Source organism: Perognathus longimembris, chromosome 8 (assembly GCF_023159225.1).
Source record: "Perognathus longimembris pacificus isolate PPM17 chromosome 8, ASM2315922v1, whole genome shotgun sequence".
NCBI classification, from domain to species: domain Eukaryota; kingdom Metazoa; phylum Chordata; class Mammalia; order Rodentia; family Heteromyidae; genus Perognathus; species Perognathus longimembris.
The window spans coordinates 31,248,177-31,270,594 of record NC_063168.1 but is presented as its reverse complement, the minus strand read 5'-3'; the positions used below and the strand labels follow the sequence as shown (position 1 = coordinate 31,270,594).

Genomic DNA, 22,418 nt, shown 5'->3' with positions numbered 1-22,418 from the left:
ACAGGCCCGTCCTAGGTTTTTCCTGTCCTTTCCTATTGGTCTCTGACTGAGAAACTCAAGCAGTTGTGTTTTTCTGTTTTTTAACAGTGATAAACCTTTACATTCAAATCTCTGACACTTAGCCTTGATTTCCTTTTTTTTTTTTATGAAAGAAACATTTTCTTTAACTATAGTTCCTCTTTAAAATAATGCAATAATTCTTTAAAGCATTTGGTAATGCCCAAACTTAATGGCCATTTGAATTTAAACTTAAACTCACTCAATTTTACATCATGCTAACAGTCTTGAACATGTTCACACTCACACATGCACACATACACACACATACACATATTCAAAAGATCTTAATGCACGCAAAATAAACATCAGCTGTACATTTTCCATTGGCAGGAGGTATTTTTGCCAATCTTACTCCTGCAACACCCAAATTTTAAGACAAAGCTTTTAACAAAGGATTATAGCATTCTCCAGCCTCATTTTCCAGGATTTGATAGTTTTTTTTTTTTTTTTTTTGGTCAGTCCTGGGGCTTGGACTCAGGGCCTGAGCACTGTCCCTGGCTTCTTCCTGCTCAAGGCTAGCACTCTGCCTCTTGAGCCACAGCGCCGCTTCTGGCCGTTTTCTGTATATGTGGTGCTGGGGAATCGAACCTAGGGCCTCGTGTATCCGAGGCAGGCACTCTTGCCACTAGGCTATATCCCCAGCCCAGGATTTGATAGTTTTAACAAAACATTTTAGCACACCAAATAATTTTCTGCTGAAGGAGGCTGGGTGGGGGTCCCTCAGAGTTCTTTTTGTGGACACTCACACTCTGACTGTGAGCTGTCGCCTGTACATCTTTCCAATGAGCTAATCATAAATCCAAGGGGGTAAAGGGAGTCTGTCCCATTTCATCGTAACAGTCAGCAGATACAGAAAACAGGGAAGAACAGTCCAGACCAGGCAATTTTTTTTCTTTTCTTTTCTGCAACACAATCTTTTCTAGTATGTGATTGGATTTACTATTACTTTCTTTCCTAATTCACCACTGGACCTAGTCTCCTCAGTACTCAATCTCGTCCTAGGCCCTTCTGCTTTCAATTTCACTTTCTCTTTTACATCAAAGTCCAATTAACCACTTCATTCAGACTTCTTAGAGCATTTTACATAAACCAGACAAACATACAAAAGTGCCCAGAGTAAAAGCAGTTTGACAAATCTGGAGAAGCAATGCTGCTAAGAAAAGGTAGGGAGGAAAATTCCGCTGGGGACATAAAGAGAAAGAGAAGGAGTCACCCCTGGAAGTCTTCTGTTTGGCACATTCTCAGTTCAGTCCCCATGCCTAGGAGGAATTTCTCCTGCCAGTGCGGAGGGAGGTTAGACATAGTTACACAGAGACCACATATAAAACACATAAAGGAATTAATATGCCATAAACAATCTACTAATTTATAAACTAATGGCCCCAACAAACACAGGACAAGGTAACAAAACAGGTTATGCAGGTTTGACACAAAAGAGACTGTCAGACTCACAAATAATACAGAGACAGCACTGCACGGTGGGGTCACTCCCCACCACCTTCGGGTGGCTTGGGCTGACTGTGGAGGGCGCGGGGGGGGGGGGGGGGAGTCCTTCCAGTGGGCTAGCGTCGAGTCTAGGGGGCTAGATGGTACATTACCCATGGCTCTGGTCAGGTGTTCAATCCAGACAGCTACAAAAAACACAACAATTACAACAACAGAAAAGGTACCAAACACATAGGCTTGAGAAAAAGACAAGTTACTAGTATGAGTTGGAGATCTCCCAAGTCAGCCCCCAACCTCCTGCGAGGGTGGAGAAGGAGTGGACACAAGTTCAAGGTGGGTGGGTTCTGCCTCGGTGAGGAGACCTTCCCAGTCAGTGCCGGCTAGAAACTGGACTGATTTTTGCCCTGCAAGTATCAAGGCAGGGTTCCAGGGGTCCCCCTTCAAGGGTGGAAGGTCTGGGATGTCTCCCAATTCCTCCAGTCTTGTTGTATGAGTGTGTCCACTCCAACAATCCCTAAAAAAATATAGAACAAGCTGGAACAGCGGTCTTCAAAAGAAAACGAAAGTAAAAAACACACACATAGACAAAGGACAGGATAAAACAAATTAACAGCGCTGTTTCTCACCTTCAGGGTCTGGGGTCTCGAGGGTCTCTGTGTATCCCAGACAAGCCCCCAGGCTGTTATGCCCAAGTCCTAGAAGACTACCAAGAAAACCACCAAGAGCCAGACATTCTGAAATGCAAAAGCAAGGCTTTATTCAGGCGAGCTGCAGCCCAGTCCTCGTCCTACACTTCGACACAGTGGAGTTTAGGAGGAAGGCCATGAGCAGAGTTTTACATGGGTATTTAAGGGAAAAAAAACAAAAAAGTTACAAAAAAACAGAAGTGCAAGCAGGGTTGGGGTGCGAGGACAAAAAATCTGATTGGCTCAGGACTAGGGGTTCTCTAAAATTGGTCAGAGGACATTCCAGAGCAGTCAACATAACTGGACCATTCCCAAATCAGTTTGGCCATCTGGTAAATGGGCTTTATGGCTGGTTGGTTTCGGCACAAACATCTGCATAAACAACTTAATTCCTGGAATCTCTACAATTTCTGGTTATTTTCAACATAAACAAGTCATTTCCCAGGTTTTATGTATGTGCTGGGTTATTCTTAGCTTAACACAAACAACAAGGTGGTTGCATCCTCAAGATGGAGTCATCCTAGTTCTTCAATATATCAAGATGAAATAATGTATATGTGTACCCTAGTTATAGGGGCATGTTGGTAAACATTATAGACTGATACTCCAAATGTAATTACAACATGAATATTGTATGTTGCTGTTTACATTGAGTGAGGCAAAGTGAAACAATGTCAACATGTTTTCCAGCTTTGTTTATTCATTAATGACATGATCCACTTAATTGTTCAAGGGGAATACAGTTTGTAAGACTGAAAATATATTTACCATATTTTGCAATACATACAATTGAATAATGACATACACAGGATGCTTTTTAAAAACATGATACTTGGCAGAAATTATTGTGCCTGGGGATTTCATTGTGACCTTTCAGAAAAGCTTACACTGCACCCCAATATCATGCCTTCCCTTACTGTCCATCATACACCTCTGTGTTCTTAGATGCTTCAATATTGCATTTTCATCTACTCATACAATTGCAATATATTCATTCTCATTTATCTTCATGTTGCCATATTCCATTCCCCATGGACTATGCCAAAACAGAGCTGTATCTACTTTCCTATCTTCCTTTTTTGTTGTTATTTTTTTCATGCATATTAATGGTACAAAGGAATTCACCATAGTGTCCTGCTTATTCCTACATTATATATTAATCAACACAACCCCCTGTATTTCTCTCTCTTCCTCATCACTTCCTATTATTCATCGGCTTTTAGTGATATGTCTTGTACAATTCTTATGATCTTAAGTATCATTCATTCTTCCTTAGGCTCCCATTACCTAAACAGTCCTATTGTTAATCTGTGTAGATATCTAGATGGTTAGATAGGTAGATACATGATTAGATAGATAGATAGATAGATAGATAGATAGATAGATAGATAGATAGATCTTTAGTATACTGAAAGAGCACATGTGATATTTGGCTTTTTGACTTTGGCTTATTTCTTTAACATGATGATCTGATGTTCCATTCTTTGTGTGTGTGTGTGTGTGTGTGTGTGTGTGTGTGTGTGTGTCCTGGCAATTCATCTCGGGGTCTGGGTGCTATGCCAGAGCTTTTCTTTGTGCTCCAGGCTACCACTTGAAACACAGCTCCACTTCCAGCTTTTTGGTGTTAAGTTGGAGTTAAGAGTGGCATGGACTTTCTCACTGGAGCTGGCTTTGTTTTGTTTTTTTGCCAGTCGTAGGGCTTGAACTCAGGGCCTGAGCACTGTCCCTGGCTTCTTTTTGCTCAAGGCTAGCACTCTACCACTTGAGCCACAGAGTCACTTCTGGCTTTTTCTATATATGTGGTGCTGAGGAATCGACCTAGGGCTTCAAGTATACAAGGCGAGCACTTTACCACGAGGCCATATTCCCAGCCCCCTGCATTCATTTTCTTGCAAATGACATAATTTCATTTTCTATCATAAATTATATGCTATTTACTTTATTTTACCAAGCCACCAATAGGCAGGTATCTCAGATGATTCCAGTTTTGCTATTGTTGACATAGTAGCAACAAATAATGGAATTTCTGGGATATTGCTGTAGACTGTCAGATATATGTTTGCTTTGTGACAGCCATTCTGACTGGGGTGAAATTGACTTTTCATGTTTTTTTGATTTAAATTTCCTGTATGGCAAAGGATTTGTCTTCATCTATTTATTATCCATTTGTACTTCTTCTTTGAGAACTGTCCAGTTCTTTGGCTCATTTATTGACTAGGCTATTTGTTCTTTGTTTAATATTTTTATCTTTAAGTATTTCTTGATATTAATTGTTTGTTGGATAGTTGATGAAGATTTTTCTCTTGTTCTGTGAGTTTTCTCTTGTTTCTGATAGTTATTTCTTTTTTGTTTGTTTATTCTTTTTTTATTTATTTTTTTGTTTATTAATTGAACACAAAGTTTTTGACAAGGTGTTGTGCAAAAAGGGTACAGTTACATAGTAGGGAAGTGTGTACATTTCTTGTGATATCTTATACCCAGTTTTTCTATCTCTTCTCTAAATCAGGTAGACATATATACACTATACAATGTATCAAGAACATATACAGTAGCCACGTGGCCACGCCCAAGAAAGTTCGCCTACGGCTTTAAATGTAATGTCAATATTAGACCATATGTCGACAGTAGTCTTATATGAACGTACATAACTAGCTTTTGAGCGATTGTATTCCCCTGAGAGGTCAATTTTTTACCTTTATATGTTGAGTAATTGTTTGGTTTTAGTTACATACTGTTGGGTCGCTGCCCCAATCCTGTGGGGAATACTATTTGTTTCCATATTTTGGCTATTGTGAATTGTCCCGCCATAAACATGAAAGTACAAATGTTTTTTTGATATCTTGGGGTTTGCTGTTTAGGATAGATGTCTAGGAGTCGTATGGCTGGGTCATAGGGTAGGTCTATATTGAGCTTTTTGAGAAACCTCCATACTGTTCTCCAAAGTGGTTGTACTAATTTGCACTCCCACCAACAATGGAGAAGGGTTCCTCTTTCCCCGCACCCCCTCCAGCATTTGTTGTTGCCTGAGATCAGAGGATAGGCCATTCTAACTGGGGTGAGGTGGTATCTCATGGTTGTTTTTATTTGCATTTCCTTTACTACCAGGGATGTTGAGCATTTCCTCATGTGTTTCTTGGCCATTTTTATATCTTCTCTTGTGAAGTCTCTCTTTAGCTCTCCTTTGCCCATTTCCTAATAGGTTTATTGGGCTTGGAGGGGCTTAGTTTTTTGAGTTCTCTGTAGATGACAGATATCAGGCCTTTGTCTGTTGCTGTGCTGGTAAATATCCTTTCCCATATGGTTGGCTGTGTTTCTATTTTGGTGGCTATGTCCTTTACTGTGCAGAAACTTTTTAATTTGTAGTAGTCCCATTTGTCGAGTCTTTCCCCTATTTGTTTTGCCCCTGGGACTATATTCAGGAAGTTCCTTCCTGTGCCTATAAGTTCTAGCGTCTGTCCTACGCTGTCCTTCAGTAGCTTCAAGGATTCAGGTCTGATATTGAGGTCCTTGATCCATTTTGAGTTGATCTTGGTGCATGGTGATAGGCTTGGGTCTACTCTGAGTTTTCTGCATATGGCTGCCCAGTTCTCCCAGCACCAGTAGTTGAAGAGGCTATGTTTATTCCATTGTATGTCTTTAGCTCCTTTGTCGAATATCAGTTGGCTGTAAGAGTGCGGTTTTATTTCTGGGTCTTCACTTCTAATCCATTGGTCTTCCGATCTGTTTTTATACCAATACCATGCTGTTTTTGTTATGATGGCCTTGTAGTAGAGCTTGAAGTCTGGTATTGTGATACCTCCTGCACTGCTTTTTTTTTGCCTAGATTTGCTTTGGCTATTCTAGGTTTTTTGTTGTTCCATATGAATTTATGGATTGGTTTCTCTATTTCAGTGAAGAATGTGGCTGGGATTTTGATAGGTATTCCATTGAATTTGTAGAACAATTTGGGCAATATGGCCATTTTCACTATATTGATTGTGCCTACCCATGAGCATGGGAGGTCTTTCCATCTCCTTGAGTCTTCTTTGATTTCCCTTATTATATTTTTATAATTTTCATTAAATAGGTCAGTCATGTCCTTGGTTAAGTTGATCCCTAGGTACTTTATTGTTTTTTGGCTACTGTAAATGGAATTGTTTCCATAATTTCCTTTTCTTTTTGTATATTGCTGGTGTACAGAAAAGCTGCTGACTTTTGTGGATTGATTTTGTATCCTGCTACTTTTCCAAATTGGTTTATTAGGTGTAGGAGTTTGGAGGCTGAGTTTTTTGGGTCCTTCAGATATAAGGTCATGTCGTCTGCGAATAGGGATAAGTTGATTTCTTCCTTGCCCATGTGGATCCCTTTGATGTCCTCCTCTTGCCTTATTGCTATGGCTAGGGATTCCAGCACTATGTTGAAAAGAAGTGGGGAGAGTGAGCATCCTTGTCTTGTTCCTGAGTTTAGAGGGAATGAGTTAAGTTTCTCTCCATTTAATATGATATTAGCAGTTGGTCTGTTGTATATGGCTTTTATTGTTTTGAGGAATGTTCCATCTATTCCTGTTCTCACCAAAGCTTTTAATAGCTATGGATGTTGTATTTTGTCAAAGGCTTTTCGGGCATCGACTGAGATAACAATGTAATTTTTAATTTTAGATCTGTTTATGTGGTGAATTGCGTTGATTGATTTACAGATGTTGAACCATCCTTGTGACTGTGGGATGAAGCCTACTTGGTCATGATGTATGATTTTCTTGATCAGTTTCTGGATCCTGTTAGCTAATATTTTATTGAGGAGCTTTGTGTCTGTGTTCCTTAGTGATATTGGTCTGTAGTTCTCTTTTTTTGTTGGGTCTTTGCCTGGTTTGGGAATGAGTATGATATTGGCTTCATAGAATGAATTCGGAATTTCTCCCTCTGTTTCTATTTCGCGGAAGAGTTTGAGGAGTATTGGTATTAGCTCATCACTAAAGGTTTTGTAGAATTCGTTGGTGAATCCATCTGGGCCTGGGATTTTCTTTGTTGGGAGGTTCTTGATTACCTCCTGTAGCTCACTGTAAGTTATTGGTCTATTTAGCTGATTTATTTATTCTTGGTTCAGTGTGGGCAGTTTGTACTTCTCTAAAATTGATCCATTGATCCATTGATCAGAGCCTGTTTTTGTCCCTTATTGTGAGGTGGGTCTCTTGTAGACAGCAGATGCCAACTTTTTGTTTGCGAATCTATTCTGCCAGTCTGCTCCTCTTTATCAGAGAGCTTAAACCATTTATATTTAAAGAGATCAAGGATATGGGTGGTTTTTCTCCTTCCTTTTACTTGTTGGGCTTTTTTTTCCCCTCTTTTTTTTTCTTGTCTTTAGTGAGCTGTTCTTTCTGTTTGACTTTGGATATTGTAGTTTCTTTCTGATTCTGTCTGTGTGTCTTGTACAATCTCTGTTGGGTGGTGCTCCTCTCTTAGAATACGCTGTAGGGCTGATTTTTTATTCACATACTCCTTTAGCTTCTCTTTGGCGTGGAAAGATCTGGTTTTCCCTTCGAATGTGAACTCCAATTTTGCTGGATATTTGATCCGAGATTGCATATTGTTAGCCTGAAGTACTTGGATGGTGTTCTTCCACTCACTTGGTGCTTGGTAAGTTTGTGTGGATAAGTCAGCTGTTATTCGAATCCTCTTTCCATTGTAGAAAATTTCTTTCTTCGCTTTGGCTGAATTCAGAATTTGCTCTTTAATCTTGAGGTCTGAAGTCTTGAATACTATGTGCCTTGGGGTGGCTTTTCTGGGGTCTGGCCTGCCAGGTGTCCTATAGGCTTTGGTTACCTGTATGGGGTCCCCTGTGAGATTGGGGAAGTTTTCTGCAATAACTTTATTGAGAACATGTTTAAGCCCTCTGCTCTTGTATTCGGCTCCTTCTTCTATTCCAATTATGCGCAGATTATATCTCTTGTCTTTGTCCGTTAGTTCCTGGATTAGTCTGTCCTGAAGCTTCACCGTTTCTTGGAGTGTGGTCATTTTCTGGTTGTTGTCGGCTGCTTCATTGTCCAGGCGAGAGATTCTGGATTCCATATGGTCCACTCTTTGTGTTATGGTTTCAATTGGGGAGTATATGGATGTCAGAGAGCTATTTATGGTTGTCAGATCAGCTCTGATCGTGGAAATTTCTTCCTTCAAAGTTGTATTTTAAATCTATTTTTTCATGCATTTCAATTCTCAGGATGTTAAGATTTTCTTTAAAGGAGGCTTGCATTGTATCCATTTTTGCTTCCATTTCTTTAAAGGAGGCTTGCATTGTATCCATTTTTGCTTCCATTTCTTTCTTGGCTTCTTGGGTGTCCTTCAAGATTTCTGCTCTAAACTCCTTGAATTGTTTTCTGATTTCATTTCTGACGCTTTCCATCATTCCTGTTAACATGGCCTAACTTGCTTTTTTAATCTCCATCTCCTCTTCAGTCATGCTGCTTTTGGAGCTGGCGAGTTGGCTTGCTCATTGATGAACTGTGTTATGTTTCTTTGTGATTTGCACATCTGGAGATCTGTGGATAGCTTCTCAGGTTTGGTTTGTAGCTCTGCCCTCCCTCCTGTGTAGGCTCATCTACCGGAGCAGGTGGTGCCGCTGCGGCCCCGCCCACCAGTGTGGGGTATGCCTACCAGAGCGGGTGCTGTCGCTGTGGGCCCTGCCCTCCTGTGCACTGTGTGCCTGCTACAACAGGCTCTGGCGCTGTGGCCCCGTCCACTTTAGTGGGGTACACCTCCCAGAGCAAGCCCCAGGTTGTTGGGTTGTGTTTGCGCCCTCCCGCGAGTCTGTTGGGGGGGGCGGTATGTGTGGGGCCCAGTGGGATCGACTGTCCGGGCGTGGGTTAGCACCCTCAGACCTTGCCTCCGCTGCGAGGGGGCGACGTGATCAGGCCCAGGTGTCCCTGCTGTGCTGGTATTCCCCACCAGCGCCTGTGATTTTAGGTGTAAGGGTCCGCGAGGTCCAGGCACCTTGGGTGGGGCTTGCACTGCCGGCCATCCCCTGTTCCCTGTTGGGAAGGGGGCAGGACCGGTTCTGCCAGTTCAGGAACCTGAGTGGTCTTGGGGCTGCTCAGTCCTTCCCCTTCTAAACTGACTTCCCAGGACCTGATGGGAACTTCCCACCTGATTTGGGGGTTCTTTGTTCCCTCGGAGTGGGGAGGGGCAGGGAGGGAGATCTAGCTTCTTTGTAGGGTTTGGGTCTCTGCTAGCTGGTCTCCCTTTGGGTGAGGGGGTAATGGAGGACTCACTGATCCTGGATTGTGTGTGTGTCCCTCGCAGCCATTGGTCCTTCAGGGGGTGGCGAAGTATCGTGGTGGCTTCCCTGTTTCCCTCCTTCTGCCACGCTAGGTTCCCCAGCTGCCGTCGGTCGGAACCTGGTGTGGACCCGAACTTCTTGTTGCTGCCATTGTGTGTTTGGTCCACACCCTCCCTAGTGACCATGGGGTCTCCCACTGTCTGAATTCTCTGCTCCCGGCAGCCTGTCTGCGGATCGCCGGGTTCCCCTTTCCCAGCCTGGCCCTGTTTGGGCCAGGGTCGACTGGTGTGGGGAGGGTGCCCCGGAGATTCTCTGGCTCCATGTAGGTTTTCGGCTCTTCTTTTTTGCTCCTTTTTGTTTTCCTCTAGTTATTTCTTTTGATGTGCAAAAAATTTTTAATTTGATGCAGGCCCATCTATCAAGTCTTGTTCTTATTTCCTGGGTAATTGGAGTATTATTCAGGAAAAAAAAAATAACTCTGTTTTATCTTCCACAATTTTCTCTGTTTCTCTGTAGTAGTTTTAGAACTTCAGATCTTCACTTAGATATTTGATCCAGATGGATTTGTACAGGATGAGAAAAAGCAGTCAAGTTTATTCTCCTGCATGAAGATAACTAATTATCTAGCACTATTCATGTAAAAGGGTATTATGTTTTTGACATATAAGGGTATTGTATGTTTTTGACATATAATGTATGGCTATAACTATGGGGGGTTACTTTTGCATCTTTTATACAATATCTTTCTTTTTCTTTTCTTTTCTTTTTTTTTTGCCAATCCTGGGCCTTGGACTCAGGGCCTGAGCACTTTCCCTGGCTTCTTTTTGCTCAGGGCTAGCACTCTGCCACTTGAGCACAGTGCCACTTCTGGCCATTTTCTATATATGTGGTGCTGGGGAGTTGAACCCAGGGTTTCATGTATACGAGGCAAGCACTCTTGCCACTAGGCCATATTCCCAGCCCTAAACTATGTCTTTTTAAATTTAATCTGTTATTAATGCTTTCACTATCAGTTTTGTCAAGTAACTTATGGATCTTGATAAATTCTTATTTATTTATTTATTTATTTATTTATTTTCTTTTTTGGCCAGTCCTGGGGACTGGACTCAGGGCCTGAGCACTGTCCCTGGCTTCTTCTTGCTCAAGGCTAGCACTCTGCCACTTGAGCCACAGTGCCCCTTCTGGCCATTTTCTGTATATGTGGTGCTGGGGAATCGAACCCAGGGCCTCATGTATATGAGGCAGGCACTCTTGCCCCTAGGCCATATCCCCAGCCCTTGATAAATTCTTGATATAAAAATTCTTGGTGAAAATAGTAGTCAATATTAATTTACAAGATGTGGCCACTAAATGCTCTTAGAAGTAGCAAAATAATTCTATGGTCTTTCAAGTAAGTAAATGAATACATTTGGTACATAATATGAGTAAAATATCATACTAGGTAAGCACTTGCCACTAGGCCATATTCCCAGCTAGTCAATTATCATAACATGTCTGAATTCCAAAAGGTTTCTCCAGACTACAAGCCAGATCGCTTCCGGTGTTCATAGGATACCTGTGAAAGGAGTGACAATATATTCTTTATTCCCTGTTATTTATCATCTTCAAATTTATTGTTTATCTGGCCTTTCCCTGAAACTTCTGGATTGATTGGAAATATTACCTAAGGAATTTGTGATATACAAGTTGAGGAAATGTTTAATTGTACTTTCTTTTGTGTTCTTTTTCTTAAGGATTGATAGATTATAAAGAAACCTCAAATTCATCATAAACAAAGCAGCATCTTTTCACATTTTTCTGGTTTCTGTCCTAATTTGCCTTCTGATTTTTTTGTCATTGTTGTTTGGTTGTTTATTTGTCTGTTGCCTTTGGCAATACACTTAAAGACTCTTCCTGTTAGGGGGTCTCATCAGGATTTGAAAAGACTCCAAGCTGATTGCCCACATCTTCTCTTTCATAGAAGTTGTATGTTCCTGTTTACTTTTCTTGCATGACAACTTCTTAAAGTGAATGCCAATTAGAATAAAATACTAAATCTCTTCTCTAGAAAATTCATTTGGTTTTTTGTTATAGCCTGATGAGCTCACTGTTGCAAACAATTGCAGGCTTTATAAGAAACTTTCAGTGGTCTCTTTCTCTATACTGTTGAGAAGGCTGATAAACCTACAATTTCCCTTAGATGCAGTGTGTGTGTGTGTGTGTGTGTGTGTGTGTGTGTGTGTGTGTGTATTGAATGAGAAAAGGAACTATCAAGCCATATTTTTTTTTCCAAACAAATCTTCCACACAGATTCCTCTGCCACTGGCAAAGTTCTTCACCCTACTATATCCTCACAGTGTGTTCAAGAAATCTGTACTTGATCTTTTGCTTCATCTTTGTAAAAATATGATCATAATCCAGTACATTGTTTGGAATGCAGTGTCTGTAAAATATATTTTTAAAGAAAAACTGCATTTAACCAAAGATTCTGAATAAATAGTAATTACAATCTGAAATTTAATACTTCTAAGTATTTTCATGTGGTAAATTCAAACAAGCAAAATACATATATGTAAGTAAACAGATATTTATCATATGTATATGCATTCATTCATTTCAGAGTTTTAAAACATAGGTAAAATGTCATAATTGTTAAAAATAAAATGCATCTTAATTGCATCTTACAATAAAACTTGTTCTAAACATTTTTTTGCTTCATTTAAAAAATTGGAAATTAATCAACTATCTTTTATTTTCTTCTAGGATTTGAGTTCTTTGCCCATATCATTTTCTTTATTTGTTATGGATAGTATTTCCTGTTAGCCAATCAAAATTTTATTATGATTTTAGTAGCATTATGTTCTTTTCCATGAATATATATGGTTATCCTTAAGGAATGGTCCACTCTTAAATATGTGATTGGAGCTTGACTGTTTTGAATAAACATTACATGTAGCCTTGATATTTATTTATCTCCTTTTACTAATCATAAAGATACTGCATCTTTTCTTATGCATTTATATTTTAATAACTATTAACCCTTAAACTAAATATGCATATTTCTAAAATAGACATTCAGTTATCAATGAATAAAAAAGATATATTTTGGAAACATTTCACTTTTCCCTTCTTGAAGAAATCTTAGTAATTATCTACTTATCAATATGAATCAATTTGTGTGTATTAGTCATATGAAGAGCCCTTCTTTTAATTATTATTAAATGGAAATATTGTATTTCAAGAAAAATTAATCTATAATGATTCAAAGCAATTCTAGATGATTATGTAAAATTCAGTTAAAGCACTCAGTTTTTCTAAATTAGGTTAGCAATTTTATCTAGCAGTCTTGCTCTGCATTATAATGGTTCATTCTTCTGGATTATTTTTGAATGTTATCTACCAGGGTATTAGGAAATAAATTAGTAAGATTGAGGAATCACGTAGAGATCATACATTATATTGTTTATTGTAATTATTGAATGTTCAAAACAAAATTAAGAAAAAGTGTGTATGCTTTTGAAACCTACACATCCCAGATATTTGTGATTTTATCAGTCATAAATTCTGAGGATAGTGTACAAAGTTTAGTGAAATAACCATGATAATATAGAAAAGGTAATATAGAAACTTTTGGTTTCTCTGGAATGACATGTTACAATAGTGGTTTTCACAAAAATAATTAACACTATAAATGTGAGTTCACTGAAGCAAAACTGATTGAATTTTCTGAGCATGTCCAGCTTGAATTCTACTAACTTAGTTGTTATTTGAAATTCATACTTGTTATAACCATATAGATAATATCTGTTTCAGGACTAAAATCCTACAAATTCACAAGGTTATTTTCTAGGTTGTTCAGTAAATTCATAAAATGACAGCTTATATGTGATTGGTAAATATGACATCTAATGATTAAACTTGAATTATTTTTAAACTTTCTTGAAAAGTGATCACATCACATTCTTCTGTGAATGAAATTGTTTTCCTTTATGGTTGGCTCTATAAATGTAAACAAATGAAATCTACTGCATTAATAAATACATCTCAAATTATTTCTAGCTGAGAAAAAAGAGGAGACCACAAATCATCTCTAACAACAGTACAAAAATATGTAGGTCAAGGCAACTCTTCACAATGACTGTCCCATATTTACAGTAGCAGTATTTTACATAGTACTTTCTGTCGAAAGGAAGAACTCCTTAGCAGAAAGCATTTGTAATTTATATTACTGGAGAGAGAAAAATATGGGTGATCCTGTGCCTTTAATTTCCCTTTCTGAGCAAGGGAAGGCTGCACACCACTGACAAGCTCACTTGTTCCTGTCTTTAATGTGCAATCTGTTTTCTCCAGCGGAGGGCACTCAGTGTATCACAAACTCAAGCATTAGCACCAACAAGCTCTGAGCATCATCAGTCTCTGGAAAGCCTTCTGAATTAGACAAGGGCTGCCTCTCAGCAAAGCTACAAAACACTTTAAACCTGACCAGCTAAATGGATAAACCTAGCCTGCATAGCTTTTAAACTGGGGTCTCCTACAGCACAGGAGGCCTACTGCCTTCAAGAATTGAAAATCCAGAGGATGAATTGCTTGATCTGGAATGGCAAAAGCCAGCACAAGAAGGAATGTCAGGTATTCTGAAGATTTCCTTTCTCTCCTTTCTTTTCACAGAGAAGTTGGTTATCACCGAGTGAGCTGTAGCTCTTCTGCACAGATTGCCAATTACTGCTGATGGGTCTCTGGTGAATTACACAATGGTCCTCAGAGCCTAGACGCCCTCCCCTTCCCTCCACTCCCCATCCCCCGCGGCTTCCTTCTCCCTGCCCCTCCTTCTCATCCCTGCTGATTTTTTTAAAGCATATATATATATATATATATATATATATATATATATATATATATATATAATTTTTTTTTGCCTGTCCTCTCCGGGGGAAGTTTGTATGGGGCTAGTAGCTCACATGCGGGATCAGAATATTGTGAATGACAGCTGCACTGTGTCATGAAGGTGGTGGATGTTTCCGCACCAGAGACCAAATAAGAAGAAAGCTGAGAAAGGGTTGGAATACGTTTTTTGGATGACAAAGAATGGGTAAGTGAACTTTTGTTGTTTCCTTTTTTAGCCAAGCCGGTCTGCTTGCCCTTTTTCTATCCTCATCCATTGGCGTTAGCTGAGAAAAATACAAGGAAACAGTCAAAATGCAGCAGCTTTTGAGTTTGTCAGTGAACTCAATAGAGTTATTACTATTTTTTAGACCATTTTCCTTTTTTTTTTTTTTTACAGTTTCTGTTTAATGCATAAATGCATAATATGGACTTAAACGGACTCCAGAGAAATCTCTTCAAGACTGCTCCGCTGTCTGCATATCCACAGCTTGGGAATTGAGCAGGAGATAAATAATGTGTTTCCTTGTGTTTCTTGATAATATTAGCCACGCTTGTATTTCTGGTTGCCGAGGGGAGCATTGTTACCACTTTGCTGCTAGTGTGTGCAGGGGTGGGGTCCTTACTTTAATCAGAGGTTGAGCTAGGGTTGGTTTTGATCTTTAATGCTGTGTCTCCAGTGAGCACGGCTTCCAAATTTCCAGCAGTCGTTTACCAGTCTTATTTTTTCAAGTGTGACTGACTAACTCCCCCCCATCCCATCCCCCTTCTTCTGTCTGGGAGAGCTGGAATGTATTTCAATGAGTCTGAAGCTGGCAGGAGGACAGAGAGTACAAGACCGGGTTTTAAATAAATAAATAAATCATTCAAAAAAACTTAAGTGAGAAGAATGAGGGATTTTTGTTGTTGTTGTTGTTGTTGTTGTTGTTGTTGTTGTTGTTTTGGTAGATTCAACCTTGTGGCAGATTGTCTCTTGAATAAAAATATGACTCGAGAGAAATGTGAGGAATCTGCAGCACATGATAGGTTTTGCTTTCCTATGATTAAGAAATAATAGACTTACTTAGGACAGAGGGAAAAAGCCCCTTACCATACAATGATTTGGAAATGCTGTGTAAGTGCCAGGAGATTGCAACTTTGCAGGCTTTCTGAAGTTAATGGAGGAAGGGGGGTGGGCGGGAAGTGAGTGTCAGAAATTTGAGTACATCCCGATGGTGGTTAGCAAAGTCTAGTGTTTTCTTTCCTTGCTTGCACATCCAATTTGCTAAAACAACCATATAGAAATGAACAGCAAACTAACGCATACATGATTTTTTTTTCATGCAAATATTTCAGAAAGATTTTGCAGTCTTAACCCCTCTGTGTTCTCTGAGAGGGATGGTTCTAATGATTAGCTTATATTTCACTGGGCAAAGAGCCACAGCACACAATAATATATGCTTATTAACACATCGAGATCTCTCAGACTATTATTAGACTTCCTCCAATGCCTCATAAACTGCCTCTACTCTTACCCATGACACTTTTCTGAGCTCCTATACTGCCATTGCACTGTGCAATAAGTATACAAATCCAGGCAGAACAAACTCCGATTACTCTGACAGCCTCTGGAAGCCCTTCTGCTAAATCACAGCTCAACTAGGAAAGACTTATCAATCTCTGGCTATTAAGTCACAATTTTCGTCTTACTGGAAGATGTAGCACACTTCCTTTTGGTACTGTTATTCAACACAGTAACTAGCCAAATATTATTGTTACTAAAATGTTAGCACTCTAAAAAGAAAGGGTCATTGCCTCTCAGTTGTGAGAAACACAGGAACTCTTGAAAGTCAAAAAGGCTTTTTTTCCCCCTTTCTTTCTCTTCTCTATCCCCCGTCCCCTTTTTTTTCTGAGTTCTTGGCACTGTAGTGAGTAGAGCATCCAAGTGGAAAGAACGAAACCTAGAGAAAAATTACAAACTTGAAGAAAATAATACTCTCAATATTATTACATATGTTCTTGATTCAAGTCCTCCATGACTACTCTGGAGATTCCACTGCCTTGCAATGGGGGAAATGGTGGTGATGTGTTTTAATAGCTTCACAATGTGCATATGTCTTCTTTTTAATATTGTAGGTTTCCATTTAATTACGCAGCTGAAAGGCATGAGTGTGGTTCTGGTGCTACTTCCGATCCTGCTGCTTTTTATGCTCACGGGTGCTCAGAGAGCTTGCCCAAAAAACTGCCGGTGTGATGGGAAAATTGTATACTGTGAATCACATGCTTTTGCAGATATCCCCGAGAACATTTCCGGCGGGTCCCAAGGCTTATCGTTAAGGTTCAACAGCATTCAGAAGCTCAAAGCCAATCAGTTTGCTGGCCTTAACCAGCTTATATGGCTTTATCTTGACCATAATTACATTAGCTCCGTGGAGGAAGATGCTTTTCAAGGGATCCGTAGACTGAAAGAATTAATTCTCAGCTCCAACAAAATTACCTATCTGCACAATAAAACATTTCACCCAGTTCCCAATCTCCGCAATCTGGACCTCTCGTACAATAAACTTCAGACTTTGCAATTAGAACAATTTAAAGGCCTACGGAAGCTTATTATTTTACATTTGAGATCTAACTCCTTGAAGACTGTGCCCATAAGAGTTTTTCAAGACTGCAGGAATCTTGACTTTCTGGATTTGGGTTACAATCGTCTTAGGAGCTTGTCACGCAATGCTTTTGCTGGCCTTTTGAAATTAAAAGAGCTCCACTTGGAGCACAATCAGTTTTCCAAGATCAACTTCGCTCATTTTCCACGTCTCTTCAACCTCCGGTCCATCTACCTACAGTGGAACCGGATTCGCTCCATTAGCCAAGGCCTGACCTGGACTTGGAGTTCCTTACACAACTTGGATCTATCAGGGAATGACATCCAAGGCATAGAGCCGGACACATTTAAATGCCTACCCAATTTGCAAAAACTGAACTTGGATTCCAATAAGCTGACCAACATCTCCCAGGAAACTGTCAACTCATGGATCTCACTAATATCCATTACCTTGTCTGGAAATATGTGGGAATGCAGTCAGAGCATTTGTCCTCTATTTTTTTGGCTCAAGAACTTCAAAGGCAATAAGGAAAGCATCATGATCTGTGCAGGACCTAAGCACATCCAAGGGGAAAAGGTGAGCGAAGCCGTGGAGACATACAACATCTGTTCTGAAGTCCAGGTGGTCAACACAGAAAGACCACGTCTGGCTCCTCAAACTCCCCAGAAGCCCCTGATTCTCCCCAAACCCACTCTATTCAAGTCTGTTGCTACCCAACTCACCCGAGACACAACAAGCCCTTCCCCGGGGTTTCATATTCCTGGCACAGAGCAAGAATACGAGCATGTTTCCTTTCACAAAATCATTGCAGGGAGTGTGGCTCTGTTTCTCTCGGTGGCCATGATCCTGTTGGTCATCTATGTGTCTTGGAAACGCTATCCAGCCAGCATGAAGCAACTTCAACAGCATTCTCTTATGAAGCGGCGGCGGAAAAAGGCCAGAGAGTCTGAGAGACAAATGAATTCCCCTTTACAGGAGTATTATGTGGACTACAAGCCTACAAACTCTGAGTCCATGGATATATCGATTAATGGATCTGGGCCCTGCACATATACCATCTCTGGCTCCAGGGAATGTGAGGTATGACCATGATGCTCTAAAAGCCTAACTACTGCGGGGAAGGAGAGGTAAATGTTTGAAGCTCTAGAGGTGTCTCTAATCACTAGAAAGATTAATGACCCTTTGCTTTGGGGTTTTGCTCGGTGTGAAAGGTTACTTAATTAAATTACAACCACCAGGAAATTGACTGCTTTTGTTTTAATGGTTGGATCTTGAAGGAAGTTCATTCAAGGATGAGATTAAGTTGGAATAAAGCACGATGTTAAAACACCTGCTTTTTAAAAAAAGAGTTTGTATACAGGTTTTGGATGTACAATCACATATACACAGAAACAAAACTCTTTTTTGTTCCATTCTGAAACTTATGTCTGCTTCTTGGTGTGGAGTTTTAAAAAAATGAGGGGCCAGTATAACTTAAATGAAAAAAAAAAAAATGAGCTTACCAAGATTTCAGAAGGTAACAAAGATTTAAACCAAAGAACAATTTACCCAAGGTTTGATTTTTGTTATGAATTTTTATTTTGAATTAGAGCATGCAGTAGGGATTCCACAGACCTGTCACTTGCTATTTAGTTACTACATTAGCAGAGAGAATATGTGAGATCTCCTGGGGAATTGTGTTAATTTTTCTTTTTTTTTTTCCTTTTGGTTCTTTACTTTATGCTTCCTTTCTTCATTCTATATATTTTTTCCTTTTAATGAAAGTATTCCTCAAAGTTTTTTTTTTCCTAAGTGATGTTTGTGTATAATTAGAATTAAACTTAAATTCTCCACTTTATATACATCTCTGGCAACTTGTATGAGGCCAGGATCCTGTGGATGTATTAGCAGCAATGTAATGACAGGAGTGACAAGACTTGTTTTACTGGCATCCACAAAATAAATGACATGTACTCTTCTTAACATTTTCTACAATGAAAGGATTCATATATTTATATATAAAAGGAGAAAGGTTTATTCTGAGTACTCTTCCTTTCTGTAATAGCCTTCAGTGGAGGTATGTATTTCATGCTGTACGCTTTTTGTTTATATAAGAATATATTTGGGCTCAGTTTCTGATTGCTTATTTTAAAAGGCTACTCATAGGAACATGTCTGTTAGTAGAAAAAGAGTCACAAACTTCAGACTTGTCAATCGGTAATACTAGATGCGATCTGTTCTTTCCTTAGTGAAATTGATCATAATGTGAAAAGACTGTGACTACCAAGGCCTTTTTGTTAGAATAAAGTAAACAAGAGAGGTTTTGTTCTGGCAATATGTGCTTTTAGTATCTGAATTTAGACAATTTTTTAAAAGAGAATTTTAATGAGCATTTAAAGATCTTACCCATTTTAATGCTATTTATGACAGTTGGAAAATATTATATGCTCTTTGATAGTTCATACTCCAACTTTTCCAAAATCCAAAATGCAATGCTAACGAAAATTGTTTCAGATAAGGCATTGAATTTAAAATAATCTCCAACTGAGTACAATTGGACTATTGAACTGTTCTTTATAGAATTCATTTTCCTCTACTTTTGTGTATCAATGAAAATAAGAGTCATACTCTCAAAATAAATTCCTGAAAGAAACGTGTATAAGCAATTGCCCTTAAAAATTAAACAGAATAAAAGTGTACCATAAAAGTGTGACAAGGCTTGATGTTTTTCTTCCAGGCCCTCTTCTATGATATGTGTGAATTCAAGTTATATAAATTTACCTATTGTATTCTGTATTCTCTATATATTTTCTTATCCTCTTAAAGCCTGGCAACATGAAAACAGGAGTAGTATCCACACTTATCTGTTTGGTTTCTCTTGCATTCTGCAATGGAATGGGATTTTATTTATAAGAATCAGAAAAAAGGAAATAAAAAGAAAAAGCTTATCAAAGACTATAGAATTCAGATCATGTATCTGAGAACTTTTCTGGAGGTATCATATAGCACACAATCTTATATGTTTTCCCCCATAACATTAGGCATTGGCATAGTAGGATCTAAAGTGAGGTTGTTTTTTCCCGAAAAGTATGTTTTGAAAGACAAACTATCATGTTAAATATATATGCTGCCATGAAACTGTACTTATCTTGTTCAGAATGAATGTATTGGTATGACAGGCATTAAATGAAAAAACTTAATGTCTCCATGCTCTGAAAGAAAATGACAAATGGTTGGCTGGACTCTTAACAACATTGCCTCCATTTGGAAAGATGAGGAGATGCAATAAAGCTACATTAAAAGGAACATTAACTTTTCTTGAAATATATACACATAAAAACAATTTACATAGCTACTACCACCATTATTGCAGGATGTTTGGTATATTACAGTTATAGATTGATATAAAATTTGAAGAAAGAAAGTTGGAGAAATTGTTAGGGAAATACAATTTTTTTTGTTAGTTCTTTATCACCCTGAGTTCAATTCTCCTGTTGATAAATATTCCTTTGAAGAAAATTCTCTACCATATACAGCCAAGAGTTGGAGGGCTTTTCTCATGTCTTATGGTATTTTAGAAACATTAAGTGTGTGTTGAATTTGAGACTGATTTTTTTCCCATAATTCTTGAATGTCAATAACATAGAACTAGAAGATCATTGATATATTTATTGTAGCAAGTTTGCAAGCGATTATTATTTTATTTAAAATGCAAATTTTATGTAATAAAGCCATAAACATTTTACTGGAAAATATAGCTATAAATGTTAATGTCAAAGAGTGCCTTACAGAAAAAAATAATAAAATTAAATCTTCTACTTTTTAACTAATTATATATTCATTAGGTAATTATAGTTTAAAAGCTTATTTAGACTGTTTCTTTTTAATACTAAAACAGAAAACAAGTGAAGTTCCTCTTTGGGATGACAACTATGAGTTACTATGCACAAAAGCATATAGATTTCAAAATTCAATAATTTTAGCAATGACCTTTACATGTTTTAATTTTGAAAAGTCTGTGTCCCTGGCATAATAATAATTGATGGAACATATTGTAGTGACAAATAAGTAAAGATTTCTCATACCTACAAAAGAGTAGATAGTTACAAATGATTAATATGATTAATGGAACAGTAGGACATATGCATACATCTCAATCATCATACTTGGAGTGGATCAGTGGTCTTGATTGAACTGAATAATTTAATTTATCTTAATAAGTATCTAAAAGAGAACTTAAATACAATACATATTTTCCTAAAACTTAGTAAGATATTATTAGAATATTGCATTTACTTTAGAAAAAACCTTGTGAAAACTTACAGCATTAATTCTTCTTAGATACTGTAAAGAACAAAGTTTTGAAACTTGGTTTTTGTAGTATTTGCTTGATCAATTGAAAATTTAAAGAAAGCCAATGTCATTATATGACAAAAATACATTGTTTACCTTTTGCTTGGAAAACGTGCAAGATAAAACATTAAAACAGAGTCTCTATTTGATATCTAAATGCATAAAGATCCCATAAAAGTAACAGGGAAGTGATTAAGATAATCGCAGTATCCATGATAATGTAGATAAATATTTTAAATATATATTGTAAATAAATATTTTGAAATGCAAGAACATATTTGTTGTGTATTTGAGCTCTTAGTATTTCACTGCTGTAAAGTGGGTGTTATGGACCATTTCCATCAATTTATATTTATAAAGGAAAAGAATCAGCCCAGGGACAAGCTGCTGACAGAGATATAAATGCTTTTGACCCAGTAGAATTTGATATTTTCCATTTGGTGAATGGATTCCTGTGGAACAAGAACAACAAAAAATATAATATAAGATGACAGAGCATACAAAGGGACCAGCATCATTGAATTTTAGAAAAATTTTATAAATATTAACTTATAAGAAATATGCTTTGGTTTTTCTGATTACTGTGTCACAATAAAATTTGTACTTACAATTCTACTTTGCCTATTCCAAAATTTTCTATGTACATGTATAGAAAGAAAAAGCAACATCTTTGTATGTGTGCGTGAGTGTGTGCTGGTACTGGGCCTTGAACTCTGGAAATGGGTGCTGTGCTTTAGCTTATGCACTCATTAGCTGGCACTCTACCACTTAAATCATGGCACTACCTCTAGCTTTTTGATGGTTAATTGGAAATAAGAGTCTTGGAGATTTTTTTTCTATTGAGCTGGCTTTTTATCATTATTCTCCAATCTTACCCTCTTGATTAGCTTGAATGCCAGGTGTGAGCTACCAGCAACTGATAGAAAAATGAAAAATACATTTTTTATAACCATAACTAATGATTATTTTAAGTACTTAAAAATATTATTGAAAAAATTCTAGACTGTAATTCCATAATTAATTTCATTTATCTCACATTTATAACTTTCAGCACTTTTCTAAAATGAGAATTTAAGGTAGGCACATATCTTTATATATACAACACAGGGCCATTTGGGTCACTTTACACTATTAATTCCATGTTTCTTTCACTCATTACTTAAATGACAGCATTTAGCTAGCATCATGTTTCCCAACTCTAAAC

General features: G+C 38.1%; 1 protein-coding gene across 3 annotated transcripts; it reads left to right on the top strand.

Annotated features, from left to right (window-relative positions):
• The first annotated feature begins 13,740 nt into the window (after positions 1 to 13,740).
• Lrrtm4 (leucine rich repeat transmembrane neuronal 4) lies at positions 13,741 to 19,579 on the top strand. Of its 3 annotated transcripts, none has more exons than XM_048352833.1 (3): positions 13,793 to 14,048; positions 14,425 to 14,508; positions 16,416 to 19,579. In XM_048352833.1, exons 2-3 carry the CDS (start codon positions 14,505 to 14,507, stop codon positions 17,966 to 17,968), a joined length of 1,557 nt encoding a protein of 518 aa, XP_048208790.1. In that variant the 5' UTR covers positions 13,793 to 14,048; positions 14,425 to 14,504; the 3' UTR covers positions 17,969 to 19,579. The 3 variants fall into 3 exon arrangements, with proteins under 3 accessions (XP_048208789.1, XP_048208790.1, XP_048208791.1); XM_048352834.1 differs by having other exon boundaries at positions 14,355 to 14,508; XM_048352832.1 differs by lacking the exon at positions 14,425 to 14,508 and having other exon boundaries at positions 13,741 to 14,048.
• The last annotated feature ends 2,839 nt before the right edge of the window (positions 19,580 to 22,418 follow it).